The sequence below is a fragment of the Lipomyces arxii genome (assembly GCF_038497795.1).
Source record: "Lipomyces arxii strain Phaff 12-163 unplaced genomic scaffold V1512scaffold_14, whole genome shotgun sequence".
Classification (NCBI taxonomy): domain Eukaryota; kingdom Fungi; phylum Ascomycota; class Lipomycetes; order Lipomycetales; family Lipomycetaceae; genus Lipomyces; species Lipomyces arxii.
The window spans coordinates 1,961-15,698 of NW_027117713.1; the positions used below are offsets into that span (position 1 = coordinate 1,961).

The window sequence follows — 13,738 nt, forward strand, 5'->3', positions numbered from 1 at the left end:
ATATGATTGTGGTGGGCCACCATTGGCGTTCCTGGCTGTGCTGCAATGACAGACGAGCATAAAAGTCTCGACCGCTTCGACCGCATCAATGCCACAAATCTCGTATTCTCCATGACTCAGCCAATTGTCAAATCCGACCCGAATTGAAAACCAGAAAATGTCAGCTCATTCATTTTTAATTCGATTACACACGCATTTTGATCTACAAAAAGCATTTGCATTTTGAGAATCTTCGCATATAGAACTTGGTGAGTACGATCGAGGTCGAAGCGCCAACAAGAATCAGATCAGATAAGATTTAAATAAAATTAAAGTGCGACTCACTATACCTATTTATCGGAACCAGACTAACTTAACTGGCTATTTAACGCTATTAAACTATTCTCAATACGGTAACTGCGTCTAATTATGATGGTCCAAATCCGGCAGTTTACTTAATTGATACAACAAGGGTCTTGTACTAAATGTCGTCTTCACAGTCAAATATTTGAATGTATTTTCTGTGTCTACAAATTATATGTAAAATACAATATAATTTACTAAACAAAAAACTTAAAACTAAATATTAATATTATTTAATCAACCGTGATAAGAAGGAAAGTAGAAGTGACATTCTGGGTCAGGTTGATTTCAGTATTAAATTATAGCTGGGTCAGAACACTATTCAAGCCTGACCTGCTCCATTCATAGCCTGAGCCTTCCTCGACTGGTGAACGTTCAATCAGCCTTCTTCGTTTACATTCCACTTCTTCATCGTCACTAGAGACTTCGTTACAAACAAAAGCTTCGCTTTGTTCACTGATATAACTGACAATGAAGTACGGCTACATCTTGTCACAGTATGCCGTGCCTGAATGGCAGTCTTATTCTGTGGATTACGACGAGTTTAAGGCTTTAATCAAGAAGTGTGTATCAACAAACAACAACAAACCATCAACTTCTTCCTCAAGGCAGGAAGACACCATCTTTTGTGCTCTTTCAGTACAGTTCGATCGGGTATGTTCTTATTGACGATCTTACGGATTTAGAGCAATCGTCATTTCTTGTTTCTGTACGTTTTGAACTAACATGTCTATTTTAGATAAACATTTTCGTTCGCTCAAAATCAGGCGAACTTGACCGTCGAATTCGCAATTGCAGTAAAGCTGTCGAGGAAGTAGCAAAACAAGATGATTCTCGAACGTACCCTATATCAAATGCTCAAAGACAGAAACCTGTTTTGCGGATAGAAACAGAAATCGATTCGTATGTCGTCTTCACTTTCACTTCGCCGCGTATTTTTTCTTAGTGGCAAATTCTACTTATTTTCATATCCTAACACATTCAATAGTATTTATCAAGAATTACAAGCTTTATCTCGCTTTGTTAGTTCGCATAAACTTGGTATGTTTTTTGTTTTGATTGCACTCACCATTTAGTGGCGTCATTAGCGCTAACTTTTTTTCAGCCTTTACCAAGTTGGTGAAAGCATACAATAAATGGTCGCATACTCAGTCACTTTCTACCCGATATTCAGTCCTGTTAAATAATTCGAAATCATTCACCAAACGGGATTTCACTCCAACAATTGTTGAACTTTCATTTTTGTACGATTCCATCCGCAGATATTTTCAGTCGTCGTTGAGATTCTTTTCTCAGCCAGGTAGCTTTACCAATGGTGACCTGAACTTTGAAGCTGCAAGCACAATGGCTTCCGGTTCAACTGTATTTTGGGTTCATAACGATAACTTTGTTGAGCTGGAAGTGTTCTTACTCAAGTATTTGTCAATCATGCCAAACGAGTCTTTCTTCAGACGCAACTTAATTCAAAACACAGATTACAAGATCGATTCGCATACTCGTCTCGTGTACGTCAACAGTGCACAGGCATATGGTAATATCAATTCGCAGAAAAAGACAAACGAAGAAGTGTCTCGTGTTGCTGCTGATCTTGACGGCGACAACTCTGAGGCAATTTTATGCACACCCAACGGCTCAACACTGTCGGGTAAGCGGAAGTACATCGAGAGCATTGTCAACATGTCTGCCAGTCCGACGGATTTGCAGCAGCTAGACAGTATCGGCAAGTCAGTATGCTCGTGGCTTGAGCGGAAAGCGGCTGCACCCTCGATTGCGGTCTCGGTCAAGCGAACACGGTTTGAAGTCATTGGTGTGTCGGGATCTACAGTATGGGCTTCACTCGACAGTGACGTGAAGTTTGAAAAAATCACAACACAGTCTTGTTGGTTAGAAGGAGCGCTGACACAGAATAACAACGATTTCCCGTATTCGGTTTTGGAAATTCGCTGGCAGGGAACTGAGCCAAAATGGTTGTTAGACTTAAAAAACTCGCATACTGTTTTTGAAGCACCTGGATTTAACTACTTTGCTCATGCTGCTTGCAGTTTAGGTTTGAGCTTGATTCAGCCTTCGTGGGCCAAGTTACTTCACGAAGACATCCACAAAATACCGATGTCAAAGCAGAAACCAAGCAGACCAAGAATGAGATCGAGAGCGTCAACCTCAAACACCCCTTCTTTTACTAATGCGTCATCTACGTCATCAAGCACCACAGCCGAAGGAAATAGCAGTGTCGAAACACCAACCGACCAGTTCCAGAGTGTTACAATTAAGGGTGCGGTTGTAAACACAAATTCTAACGTGGTTTCTGATGTTACCATTCGACAGCAGCGATTAGAAGCTGCAGTTAAGGAACGACGGGCAAGTCGACCAAAACGGCTGACCGTTGACCGCAGCAGCGATGACGAGAGATACTGGAACGAATTTGACCATCCCGAGGACGAGGAAGGCGGGTTTTTTGTCGATGTCAGCGAGTCAAACACCTTTTTGCATAATCTGCCGATCGACCGAATCAGCGGGTGGTCGAGCAAAGTCTGGAACAAAATGTCGAAGAGGGTTCATTCGATCACCGAGCTGGAGAATATTTCGGCGTCGCGTCGCGAGGCGGACGCTTCTGAACGCGAATCGTTGCTTGGTAGTGGCGACACTACCTTAGCCGCAGTTTCAGAGACTCGGGACCTTGAGTCTGCAGTTGACGAATCGGCACAACACGCTCTTCTAGGCATTCACATTGGCGACATACAGAGTGTCGATCGTGCGTTGACCATGTTCTACTCTGTGTCGTTTGCCATTTCATTCATATTGGTGACCATTCTGTGTGGCATCATCGTTGGCGGACAGCACGCTAGCGGGTTACTGCCGGTGTACGTCAACATGCTAGCGTCTGTCGGCATTGTGTTTTCGGAGAGCATAGCCTTTGCTGGCCTGATGGCTTACTTATGGCGCCACACTGTTCCGGGCTTTGTTCATCAGGTTGCAGTGTTCATCACTTTCTTGACGATTGTCTGTGCCGGTGTTGGTGAAATATTAATGATGCTGTTGTAGATGTTTTCCTACATCGCTTCAGCCGAGACAAAATACCTTTTCGCATAATTTTTTCTTTTCCTTGCATTAATATTTTTCTAATCCCGTTGAGCCACGTCACGGTTTCTTTTTAAAGTGGATTTTTCAATGGGTTTGTGTATTTTGGGAGCATTCACGTTGTGATTTACCTTTTTTTTTTATTGGCATATCATTACTGCACTTTGGTTGTAGTATTAGAAAGTTTGGAACGGCCTTTGTGTGGCTTTTAGAGTTTGGATTGAATTGACAAAAAAATTGTTTCTATTCTGCATTCCAGTAGTAAGTCGTATATTTAAATTTGCTGATTCGAAAGAACTCATCAACTCGACTCGAATAAGACGGGATAATTGTAAGGTTTAGTTAGACTTGAAGGATGATAAATTAAGGTTTAAAGATTCCGGACCTGTCATTTGCTCGATCCGAGATCGTATTCGGATTCGGACTAAGCCGCGCGGCTCGAACTTGCCTCGAGGAATACAAATATGTTAACTGCCGACTCGAATATAAACAGAGAATAGAGCAAGCGAGAATTAGCTTGTATCGATTACGTGTTTACCAGAACTATCCAAAAACAAATTAAAGTCATGAATTGGTTTAAGATTTCGATTCTGCTGGGTGTGCTGTACAGTGCGTATTATTACATCGACACGTATGTTCTGTCAAGTTTATTTCTATTTGATCCTGAAGTGTTACACTCAATTGTGAAGGTACGTATTTATGTGGGTGAGGGAGTACTGCATGCTCACTTGAGGTGTATAGGAGTCGATTGCGACAACGCCGTCTGATAATACGACTGCATTATTTGTGACAGTTAACAGCAAACTGAGAGATGTTTACGGAGACTTAGTCAATGAGTTCAACACGGACGATTGGGTGTTTAATAATGCTGGTGGTGCAATGGTATGTTTCAATGTTTGCAGGTCAAAGAGAGTGACTGACTGGCGGTGATAGGGCTCAATGTTTATTCAGCATGCTTCGTTGTCTGAGTATTTGATTTTCTTTGGGACCGCGATTGGAACTGAAGGACACAGTGGCGTGCACCCTGCAGACGACTATTTCTATATCTTGAAGGGCGAACAGTGGGTGCATGATGCTGGTAACCCAGACCCAATTGTAAGCCAATCTTTGAACTTTTGGCACTCGAATACTAACAGAAATCAGATTTACAAGCCTGGCGAAGTGCATATTATGAAACGTGGCTCAATGCAACAATACTCAATGCCAACGACATGTTTTGCGTTGGAATACGCTCGCGGTACGTTACTGTCACTAAACGACTCTTTAAATTATTGACGAAGTCAGGGTACATTCCGGCCATGCTGCCTTTCGGACTGGCCGATACGTTTTCTTCAACTTTAGATATGAAGACGTTTTATCTCACGGCGTATTTCACTGGTAAAGATATGATCAAGCATATGCTGCACGGAAAATTCTAGATGTTGTATGAATAGAAAGAACAGTTCAAAATGCCAACGCTGGCGCATCATCTCCAATACTCTCCCACATGACTTCAATTTCGTGCAAAATCTCCTCATCCAACGGTCCCTGACCCGCAAACTCGAGGTTCTGCGCTAGCTGGGTGATGTTGGAGTACCCAATCAAGACCGCGTCTCCGTCGCGCAGGAGGGAGTGATGCCTAAGCCACCGTATCGCGATCGCGTTGGTCGAGATGTTGTGATTTGACGCGACGGTTTCGAGATGCTCGACCGCAGCAAAGATGCTGGGTTTGAAGTACCAGGCCTGGTTGAATCGGCCGTTGAACGTGTCTGGGTCGAAGTGCCCGCCTTTAATAGGAGCTTGTCCGCGCTTGATGTTTGAGAAGAAACCAGATGCGAGCGGTCTTAAACTGTCAGTAAAGTCGACAATAAACAACGGGAAACTCACGAGTAAGCGTAAAACGAAATATCATGCTGTCGCAGCAACGGAAGCAACTCGGTCTCAGCCCGACGACTGACAATGTTGTAAAGCCCCTCGACGGCTTTTGGAGCAACCCATCCAAACCTCTGTGAACGTTCAACAAACCCCAAGATCTCGTCTGGCCCATAGTTGCAAATCCCCAACCGCTCAAACTTTCCTTGCTTATACAGCTCGTTCATTGCCCAATGCGACTTTTCAAACGGAACGTCCCGGTCCGGTGCATGAAGGTACAATGTCCTGACTTTGTCGACTTTGAGTCTTGCAAACTGCTCAGCCACAGATTTGAAAATATTGTCCGGAGTGTGCTTCCCTGGTTGAAAACTGTTGACTTTCGTATCCAGAACAAAACTATTGCTCGTCACGTCAAGTTGGCCGAGGAACGTCTCTGACTCGCCTGAATATGGCGCGGGATAAATATACGCCGTGTCAAGATATTTGTTCCCGCCAGACTTATAAAGCTCTAGGATATCTTTCAACTCTTTCAGTGTCGAGATCTTGCCGTGTGGACCGACATTGTTCGTCCCTAAAATCAAGTCTACAGTCATTTATGGAGTACTACCAGGTCAGTGCGCGCTATACGCTGCACGCTGTACGCTCGCTCTACGTCGTATCATGAAGCTAAATTAATTCCAACACCAACACCAAAACGTAACTTAACAGAAGTAACAACAGAAATACCAAAACTAAATCATGCAATATCTTAAACACAAATAAGAATAATCAAAAATCAATCCCACTCCAGCGGTCCAAAAAACTCCCCAGGTTCAAGTGTGTATAACGTCGCTGCACGTGCGCCGTCGACTCCGCTGCTGGCAATACGGTTACCCCACCACTCGAGCGACGTGTTTGACACGTAAAACGCGACAAAAATGAAAATAGCGCTAAACGCAACACCTGCAGATAGAGCTGCGGTCAAGACGTAGTTGTACTTGGTCCACCATGCAAGGTACCGGCGCCGGATGATGTACATGAACATGAATGAGATTTGCAGACCGGGGGTGTAGTACGACAGGTTGTATGCGGACTCAAAGCGGGTGAAGCCCGACAGGAACAGAATTGGGTTGAAATTCTGTAACTGCTTGAAGAACCGCTTGCGGCCGTAAAATGCGATGGGTGCAGAGAGAGCGCCGATGAGGAAACACCACTTTAAAATCGGATAAAGCGAGTTAAACGTGCGCTCTGGTCCGACTACACCCCACACCAAAGTTGCGGTATACAGCGAATGCGGGAACGTGCACACAAACCGATCGGCCTGGGTTGTGCTGCACAAATCCGGGATCGACCTTCGCAACACTTGAAGCGCGCCGATTGTGACAAAGACCTGCACCAGTGTGGCGACCAGCTGGCACCGGAACATTGCCCGCGGAGGGATTTTGGAGTAGTGTCCGAGTTTCTGGTCGCCAATAAAACTCTCAGCCTGCTCGTCCACGTTCCAGCCGTAGACGCGGCAAATCATGTTCGCGATCGCGTGGCCTTTGACCATGAAGCCAGCCAGGATGATGCCAATGTCGTTAAACCCAAGCTGGTACCCTGTTACAGACATCAAGATCGCACTTGGAATCAAGAGCGCGATGCAGACCGCAATGATTACGAGGACCGCCCAGGACGGCGTATTTGTCGGCCACAGCTCGCACGCAAGAATCCCAAACAGCAACGAAACCGACAAGATGCAGGCGTACCACCAATCCGGAACTTCAGAGTACTTTGCCATTTGGCGTGAGATCGGGTCGTCGAACTGCTCGTAGTTTGAGCGATTGCGGTTCTTAATACTGTCGACGAATCCTTTGAAAGACTCTGAGATCTGGCGGTGTTCGGATAAGACTATGTAGACGGCGGTGAACGTGAAGAGTGCAAACTCAGACCCGTAGAACATCTGGTATCCAAGTGAGATGAAAGGCGGTGAGTACGCCTTGTATTTGTCAATGTTGAGCGTCAGGTCGTCGTTGATGATCGCCGATGCGTTGTAGGCCTGGCCACGGTTATTGTAGGTTGTGTTGGAGTTTATCGGGATGTATCCCGACCAGTTGTAGTTTTTCCAGTACAGCCAAATCATGATCAAACCGGCAACCAGCATTCCCGCGTACCGGTTCGCGGTCGAGAAGAACGGGACAGCGAGCGGGTTCGAGTAGTTGATGACTGCCCAGTCAAAAGAGGTCCATGGGTTGAAGCCAAGTCCCAAGGTAGAGCCAGTGACAATGGCAAGGGTCTTGTTATTGGGCTGGATCCATGTGATCCAGTTGAATGTGCTCAAAGCCGTGAAGGCATAGCCTGGCAGCAAGAAGTACACAAACATGGCAGCCATAATGACGAAGAAAAATCTGTACTTTGAGATTTTCCAACCGTGAGTCTGGCGCGACGACTCTGGTAATAACAAAGTGCGGTTCAGCATCAGTGTCGGCAAAAGTGAAGGCCACATTGCCTTGGACGGGTATACGACCCAACGCCTGAGTAAACCGGCCAGTCCAAAGCCAAAAAACTGGGTGGAGAAGTTAAGCAGAAAAATAAACCCAAAACTAACCCAATTCTGATTGAAGAAACGTTTAAGCTGCATTGTGAGCACGTATCCCATAAAGTTAGACGCCCCGGAGCCGACGTTCACCATCAAAGTTGTCAACATTTGCTCCTTCATGTTCCACTCGCCTTGATTGAGAGAGTATCGTTGTCCGCGCAATTTGAGCCCCCAGTTCGGAATGAGCCTTTGCAGAAGCTTACCACAAGGATAGAGTAAAATTTGCAGCGTAGTTGAACGCAACTTCAAGTTTGGCTGTCTGAACGAGAAGAGCTCATTAATAAACGCGCCAATCGCGACCCACAAGATGCCGAGAAAGTAGGCCCGAAACGTCTCACACGGAAGATCGGGGTTGTCTGTTGGATCACAAATTGCTCTGACTTCAGGATACGGCGAGTGGTACTTCATTGTCGTTGCTTCCAACAAAGTGTCAATAAGATACGCCTCATGACCTAAACCGTAAACTTCTTCGCCTTGAACAAGCATGGTGATTTTATCCCGCGTGATGGACGAAAAGTTGTAATCGTCAGCATGATACTCAATTGCAGTATTCAGCACGATGAGGGCCTCGGCAATGGACATGGTGGCCATTATATCAAACAAATACTGTGCGCGATCCAAGTCCTCGAGCAAATCTCCGAGTTCTTTGTTTTCGGGCGCGTGCAAACGCTCAATTGTGCGTTGCCTTAAATTCTGAATTTCCTCGATTTCGATAGTTTCAGGCTTCTCAGGTGAGGTTCTAAATGATTCTTTGGGGAAAGCGAAGTCGTCAGCCGCGGAAGTCAGCGAAGGCTCTAGTTTGGGTTCCATGACTAAGTCAAGCTAGTTATCGAAGTATGATTTAATTATTTCAACTCAATAACTCAAGAAGCAATACCAAAGTAATGATTGAAAGACAGCTTTGTTATGCGAGTAGAGAATAGTCTACGTGAACACAGTAAGAGTAACAGAGAAGAAACAGGGAGAAAACAGACAGAAGGGCGTTTCATGGACGATTGTAAAAAATTTGGCCTTTTCGGCCAATATTGTCCCAGAATTGTCCAAGAATTGTCCAAGCATTGTGCGAGGTGGTGATTCCCGAGGGCCACGCGACGATGCGACGAACAGTTCCCCACAGAGTTGTTCTCATTGTGAGATTAAGGTTTGAATTAAAGTTTGACAGCATATCCTCCGTATACGGCTATTTGTACTAAATAAAATATATCCTACCGAATGCCATTGTAAACAGTCAATATACACAGATTTTACATATAAAGTCTAATGCGTCTACCTGTTATGCCAAACCAGAGTCTTGAGTGAATCCCAGTGATTCGAATCCAAGTACAAATAGTCCATGCTGGACTTCATACTAGGCTGCAACACATCTGGGTCAGTTCTGAAGAGATACATGACGATGCCCCAACATGATGCTGCAAATACAGGCCAAACTCTGTTTCCAACGTCGCCTTTTAGCCCTGGAAGCACTTTCTTCTTGACAGAGAGCTTTGCTAGTCCCAGCACTACTCGGGAAAAGACGTAGAGTACAATCTGATAGTTAGCGATTGAACTCATACGTAATTCAAAAGAAATACTTGTTGATTCACGGACGACTTGCCGCCTCGACCAAAGACGTAGTACCCGCCTAATAGACCAGCTAAGAATGCATCCGAATCTTGTTCTTTCCCATTTACATTTTTGAGTCCGTACAGCGTGGATTTGTAGATAAACACGAACATAGCTAAGTTTCGTGCATGTTCTCGTGTCGCTTTGATGACCAGTTTCATTTTATCGCTCGCTCTAATATGATCAGTGCAATTCTCATCAGCAGTGACAAATACGTACGATCCGTGTCTGAATAAGACCGTCATGACGAGCGCATGACTAAACCTGACTTTCCCACCATATACAAGTCCTATAGCGTCAGACCAGACGTCGCACACTAACAAGCAATGTATGTACCGTTTCGAACTCCCTTAAGGACTGCAAGGATATCATGGTATTTTGGATCTCGAACAAAGATCTGAACCTGTTTTGATATGTTGTCCATAATTTTATGTGTATTTGACCAAGGAACAAATGTTTAAATGTCTTTATTCGAGTCCAAATGTCCTTTTTAAGCCGAGAGAATGGACCGAAACGGTTGATTTCCGGGGTATAGATGAGCTTCATGTGATCAACTCACTTTACAGTACAGGTATGCCTTAAGCAAATAATTGTTATACATTTGTGTAATTTCAGTAGTTCATCTGATTTCCTTGTTTGAACATAAAATTGATTATATAATATATTGTATAACTATACAGTATCTACTACAGCTACCTAATAATATTCGAATTAACATTGTTGTATCAGATATATTGACTAATGAGTGCTTAGACGATCAAAACGCCATGAGCCGCACACCTTGTCTGCGATTAGAACGAGTCCTATCGCGTGAAATCAGATTACGGCAATTGGTCACACGATGGCCGGTTCGAGGCTGATTATTATTGGAGTCAGCGGTCCGTCTAGTTCTGGCAAAAGTGTAAGTTGATGATTGCGTGCGAACAACACGTTAATTGACTGTTTGAAAAGACTTTAGGAAGATTGTTGCATCATGTACTGCCAAAGTCGTTTATTCTGTATGAAGATGACTTTTATAAGGTGTGTATTTGTCTGTGAGATGAAGTGACAATAATTGACGATGTAGCCCGAGGAACAAATACCGATAGTCAATGGCGAGCTGGACTGGGACTGCCCTGAAGCAATTGACTTTGTCATGCTCCGGTCAGCAGTTGACTATGTCCGTACAAACCATTGCCTTCAAGACGGGTTGTATTCTAAAGAAGACAAGAACGCCCTTGGAAAGCCACCGGTCACGTTGGAAGAGGCAGACGAGATCAAGAAACAGATTGTAGGGCAGAACTCAGAAGTGGATGAAATCAAGTTCTGCATTGTTGACGGGTTCTTGTTGTTTATCGATGAGGAATTGACGAGTAAGCTTGATGTCAAGTTACTTTTGCGTGCACCGTATGAGAGTTTAAAAGCACGGCGAGAGGCACGAAACGGGTATGCGACATTGGAAGGTAAGTCTGGTATTATCCTGATCCCTGTCATCGCGCCAAAACGCTGACATTTTGCAACATGAAGGATTTTGGCAAGACCCACCGGGATATTTTGAAAAGATTGTTTGGCCAGGCTACGTGAAAGCACACAAACATCTGTTTGTAAACGGAGATATGAACGGCGACCTGACTGAGGCCGCCAAAGCACAGGACATCAGGACCGCGTCGGCCATAGATTTGCATATGTCCGACTTGTTGAGATGGGCTCTTAAAACCATTTCTCAAGAAGTCAACAAACCATAGAGACAACAAAACTTTTTGCATAATGAAACCTTTTATTGAATCCCGCATTAAAAAAAAAACACCATAGTTAGTCAAAGAGTAATGTACATTTTAGCACCCCGAGGGCAGATCAGTACATGTCCTCATACTGACTGTCAAACGAGAACCCAATATCGCTTAACTTCTCCGTCTTGACGCTCTCCCGTGCCCGTTTCAGCGCAACCTCGTCCTCTTGGGCAGCATAGATCTCATCAACGCTGACCTGACGCAGACTTGTTCCCACCTTCTCCTTCTCAGGGTCCTATTGTTCGCTTAGCATGATGATGAAAGAAAAACCGCCCATTCTAAAATACGTACAACTTCACCAACTAAAACAACGTTTTCTCCACGTATTATGTATACACCTCGAGCCATGTCACAGTACTTGTCGTCAACAATAATCCTTTCAGTCGTCTCCTGCAACACCAAGTTCGCTACTACTAAGCACAATCATAATACAACTCATTCTAAACCATACCATACTGATCAAACGATCTCAAAATTCCGAATAACTTCCGACCATCTCGAAGCACGACGAGTAATCTCTCTTTCATCAATGTTAGATTATCATATCATTACTCGGTTTAAAAACTCACTGTCAACACAGTCTACTAACTGAGCGGCAGTCGTGAACATAATCGACGGCAAAACTGCCGGATCTGAGTTGTTCATTGCAGTTTATCTAAAATTGCTTGCTTTGCTGCTTGTTTAGTGACCGTCAAAACTTGATGCCGAGGGTAAGGGTAACTACAGCCGTTCAATGAGATGGACATCTTAACGTGGCAATAGACATGCGACATAGGCCGACGTACATGCTTCTTACGTAGTTTAGTATGCGATGGACTGTCTTCTAACATAAGAAGTAAATCTCTATTCAGGTTCATGGAACCTCCGATGGGCCTCAACCGCAAACCTCAAACTTCTCTGCCCACAAATCTCACACGTCTGATACCCTTCCTCATCGTCGTCTTCGTCGTCACCATCTTCAGTCTCAAACTCGATCCGTTTCGGGAGTTCAGTTTCGTCGTTTACGCGCTGTCGTTTTCCCAGAAACCCTGTAATCTCTGCAAATGCTGGTTGTTTCTCAATATTGACCACCGCAACGTTCAGTAATGCCAAATCAAACCGTGGCTCGGCCACTAGTTTGTGGAAAAGTGGCATCAGTGTCTTGTTGACTACGGCGCGGACAATTTCCTCTTTTTCGGCCGCGCTGTATATGACCGACGGCACAGCGTCAGATTTGGACGTTCGCACACCGTACGCTGCGGCCCTGTACCTGAGCGACAGCCGTATGGTGCGCGCGTGTGCAGTCCAGGTACCGAAACTCATCAAGTCAATCTGCATGCGCTCGTACAGCAGCGTCATGAGCTCGTGCAACACCGATCGAACATCGGGTAAGGTTTTTAACGACCCGAACGTGTCTTCTATTGAAATCTGGGTCGGGATATCTGGTGTCGGATTGACCTAGGTTGCTTAGCAAAAACTAAAGGGAGAATGGCAACGTACGGGTGTAGTGTCTGTTCCATGAAGGAGGTGGTAGATTTTCTTGCCGAGGAAATCGCCAAACAAACCGATTAGTTTTGTCTCGTCAACTAATCGAATGATAGCGTCCACACTTGCGTCCACATCGTCTACAGAACCATAAACAGAATTCAGAATATTGGCTCTGTACTTGCGTCCGATACCAGGTATACATCCAATGTCCTTTTCCTTTAAAAACTCGCTTGCAAACACCGGATCCAACACGGTCTGTGCCAAGTCAGCCTGAGCCTGCAACATACACAAAACGCACCTGAACGTTGGGTTTGTGCACTGCGCCAGCCATCTTGGCCAAAACTTTCCCTGTTGAGATCCCGCCAGACGAGGTGTATCCTTTTTCGGTAAAGATGCGACTTCGAACATGCTGGCACAACTGCGACGCCAGTATTAAACGCAGCCCGTCTTCTGTCGTCAAATCAGGCATGTTCTGAGTAGCATATAACCCAGCAACTGCAGCACTCGTGCACGAAAACCCAGTCTCGTCGTCCCTTGACAGCCGGAAAAAAAAGTCATCATATTGCGACTCCCGCAAAAACTCAAGATTATACTCAATCATGTCCGACACGTCCAGAAACAACTCGTCAAGTCCTAAACGCTCGACCTTACCGCCCCACACCATTTTCCTGACAAACATCCACAACTCTTTCGACGCGTCCCGGTATCGCGACAAGTCCTGTTTGTGAGTCTTATGTTTGATAACTTTACATGCACAAACCTCGCCGTTAACGACAATTAAATCAGATACAGTCTTAAGGGCTACAGCGAGAGACTGTAACTTTTTGACTCCTAAGGCCCTGGCAGCGTAGTTACATGTACACACAATTCCCTTCTGCCTGACTGCAAATGCGACATTGCGCAGACGAGGGTCGAAATGTTCCTCAACCTGTAATGTCAGCCAGTTCAGTTCAATAATAGTAAAATCTTACGGAACAATAAAACGCGTCCCAGTCTAACGCTATAATGACTGGTTTTGACATACATTCGTATTATTCAAGATGGTTTCGAGGATACAAAATAAAGCACATCG

The 13,738-nt window shown here is 44.8% G+C and overlaps 8 protein-coding genes across 8 annotated transcripts; 3 read left to right on the plus strand and 5 right to left on the minus strand.

The window, feature by feature from the left end:
- Positions 1-722: 722 nt before the first annotated feature.
- Positions 723-3,673, plus strand: V1512DRAFT_265424 (uncharacterized protein). Its single transcript, XM_066916885.1, has 4 exons — positions 723-996; positions 1,082-1,245; positions 1,331-1,383; positions 1,448-3,673. Exons 1-4 carry the CDS (start codon positions 814-816, stop codon positions 3,382-3,384), a joined length of 2,337 nt encoding a protein of 778 aa, XP_066770308.1. The 5' UTR covers positions 723-813; the 3' UTR covers positions 3,385-3,673.
- Positions 3,674-3,881: 208 nt separating this feature from the next.
- On the plus strand, positions 3,882-5,164 carry V1512DRAFT_265425 (ERG2/sigma1 receptor-like protein). Its single transcript, XM_066916886.1, has 5 exons — positions 3,882-4,109; positions 4,162-4,302; positions 4,354-4,515; positions 4,564-4,657; positions 4,705-5,164. The coding sequence occupies exons 1-5, from the start codon at positions 3,987-3,989 to the stop codon at positions 4,836-4,838; spliced, it is 654 nt and encodes a 217-aa protein (XP_066770309.1). The 5' UTR covers positions 3,882-3,986; the 3' UTR covers positions 4,839-5,164.
- V1512DRAFT_241276 (NADP-dependent oxidoreductase domain-containing protein) lies at positions 4,436-5,919 on the minus strand. Its single transcript, XM_066914250.1, has 2 exons — positions 5,287-5,919; positions 4,436-5,242 (listed from the first exon to the last, which is right to left on the minus strand). Exons 1-2 carry the CDS (start codon positions 5,862-5,864, stop codon positions 4,864-4,866), a joined length of 957 nt encoding a protein of 318 aa, XP_066770310.1. The 5' UTR covers positions 5,865-5,919; the 3' UTR covers positions 4,436-4,863.
- An 11-nt stretch (positions 5,920-5,930) lies between these two features.
- V1512DRAFT_265427 (OPT oligopeptide transporter protein-domain-containing protein) lies at positions 5,931-8,953 on the minus strand. Its single transcript, XM_066916887.1, has one exon. The coding sequence runs from the start codon at positions 8,636-8,638 to the stop codon at positions 6,047-6,049; it is 2,592 nt and encodes an 863-aa protein (XP_066770311.1). The 5' UTR covers positions 8,639-8,953; the 3' UTR covers positions 5,931-6,046.
- Positions 8,954-8,956: 3 nt separating this feature from the next.
- On the minus strand, positions 8,957-10,046 carry V1512DRAFT_227894 (Tim17/Tim22/Tim23/Pmp24 family-domain-containing protein). Its single transcript, XM_066913881.1, has 4 exons — positions 9,767-10,046; positions 9,650-9,719; positions 9,400-9,604; positions 8,957-9,355 (listed from the first exon to the last, which is right to left on the minus strand). Exons 1-4 carry the CDS (start codon positions 9,852-9,854, stop codon positions 9,095-9,097), a joined length of 624 nt encoding a protein of 207 aa, XP_066770312.1. The 5' UTR covers positions 9,855-10,046; the 3' UTR covers positions 8,957-9,094.
- Positions 9,932-11,213, plus strand: V1512DRAFT_265430 (P-loop containing nucleoside triphosphate hydrolase protein). Its single transcript, XM_066916888.1, has 5 exons — positions 9,932-10,001; positions 10,049-10,331; positions 10,382-10,450; positions 10,497-10,872; positions 10,937-11,213. The coding sequence occupies exons 2-5, from the start codon at positions 10,272-10,274 to the stop codon at positions 11,152-11,154; spliced, it is 723 nt and encodes a 240-aa protein (XP_066770313.1). The 5' UTR covers positions 9,932-10,001; positions 10,049-10,271; the 3' UTR covers positions 11,155-11,213.
- On the minus strand, positions 11,092-11,943 carry V1512DRAFT_42882 (uncharacterized protein). Its single transcript, XM_066918378.1, has 4 exons — positions 11,769-11,943; positions 11,651-11,719; positions 11,491-11,606; positions 11,092-11,434 (listed from the first exon to the last, which is right to left on the minus strand). The coding sequence occupies exons 1-4, from the start codon at positions 11,842-11,844 to the stop codon at positions 11,264-11,266; spliced, it is 432 nt and encodes a 143-aa protein (XP_066770314.1). The 5' UTR covers positions 11,845-11,943; the 3' UTR covers positions 11,092-11,263.
- Positions 11,944-12,042: 99 nt separating this feature from the next.
- Positions 12,043-13,688, minus strand: V1512DRAFT_248866 (uncharacterized protein; the record flags this gene model as incomplete). Its single annotated transcript, XM_066914581.1, has 5 exons — positions 12,043-12,636; positions 12,679-12,921; positions 12,965-13,384; positions 13,427-13,594; positions 13,638-13,688. 5 exons carry the CDS (start codon positions 13,686-13,688, stop codon positions 12,043-12,045), a joined length of 1,476 nt encoding a protein of 491 aa, XP_066770315.1.
- Positions 13,689-13,738: the final 50 nt, after the last annotated feature.

Excerpts from the sequence above, each read along its gene's own strand:
- V1512DRAFT_265430 (XM_066916888.1), top strand. The coding sequence starts at position 10,272 with ATGGCCGGTTCGAGGCTGATTATTATTGGAGTCAGCGGTCCGTCTAGT. Across the intron at positions 10,451-10,496 it reads ATGAAGATGACTTTTATAAG|CCCGAGGAACAAATACCGAT; the intron begins GTGTGTATTTGT and ends TTGACGATGTAG. Across the intron at positions 10,873-10,936 it reads CGGGTATGCGACATTGGAAG|GATTTTGGCAAGACCCACCG; the intron begins GTAAGTCTGGTA and ends TGCAACATGAAG.
- V1512DRAFT_265425 (XM_066916886.1), top strand. The coding sequence starts at position 3,987 with ATGAATTGGTTTAAGATTTCGATTCTGCTGGGTGTGCTGTACAGTGCG. Across the intron at positions 4,303-4,353 it reads ATAATGCTGGTGGTGCAATG|GGCTCAATGTTTATTCAGCA; the intron begins GTATGTTTCAAT and ends TGGCGGTGATAG. Across the intron at positions 4,516-4,563 it reads CTGGTAACCCAGACCCAATT|ATTTACAAGCCTGGCGAAGT; the intron begins GTAAGCCAATCT and ends AACAGAAATCAG.
- V1512DRAFT_265427 (XM_066916887.1), bottom strand. The coding sequence starts at position 8,638 with ATGGAACCCAAACTAGAGCCTTCGCTGACTTCCGCGGCTGACGACTTC.
- V1512DRAFT_42882 (XM_066918378.1), bottom strand. The coding sequence starts at position 11,844 with ATGAACAACTCAGATCCGGCAGTTTTGCCGTCGATTATGTTCACGACT. Across the intron at positions 11,720-11,768 it reads GTTAGTAGACTGTGTTGACA|AGAGATTACTCGTCGTGCTT; the intron begins GTGAGTTTTTAA and ends CATTGATGAAAG. Across the intron at positions 11,435-11,490 it reads TTGTTTTAGTTGGTGAAGTT|GACCCTGAGAAGGAGAAGGT; the intron begins GTACGTATTTTA and ends AGCGAACAATAG.
- V1512DRAFT_265424 (XM_066916885.1), top strand. The coding sequence starts at position 814 with ATGAAGTACGGCTACATCTTGTCACAGTATGCCGTGCCTGAATGGCAG. Across the intron at positions 1,246-1,330 it reads ATAGAAACAGAAATCGATTC|TATTTATCAAGAATTACAAG; the intron begins GTATGTCGTCTT and ends CACATTCAATAG. Across the intron at positions 1,384-1,447 it reads TGTTAGTTCGCATAAACTTG|CCTTTACCAAGTTGGTGAAA; the intron begins GTATGTTTTTTG and ends ACTTTTTTTCAG.
- V1512DRAFT_227894 (XM_066913881.1), bottom strand. The coding sequence starts at position 9,854 with ATGGACAACATATCAAAACAGGTTCAGATCTTTGTTCGAGATCCAAAA. Across the intron at positions 9,720-9,766 it reads CCTTAAGGGAGTTCGAAACG|GACTTGTATATGGTGGGAAA; the intron begins GTACATACATTG and ends CTGACGCTATAG. Across the intron at positions 9,605-9,649 it reads GTCTTATTCAGACACGGATC|AGCGAGCGATAAAATGAAAC; the intron begins GTACGTATTTGT and ends TGATCATATTAG.
- V1512DRAFT_241276 (XM_066914250.1), bottom strand. The coding sequence starts at position 5,864 with ATGACTGTAGACTTGATTTTAGGGACGAACAATGTCGGTCCACACGGC. Across the intron at positions 5,243-5,286 it reads ATTTCGTTTTACGCTTACTC|ACCGCTCGCATCTGGTTTCT; the intron begins GTGAGTTTCCCG and ends TGACAGTTTAAG.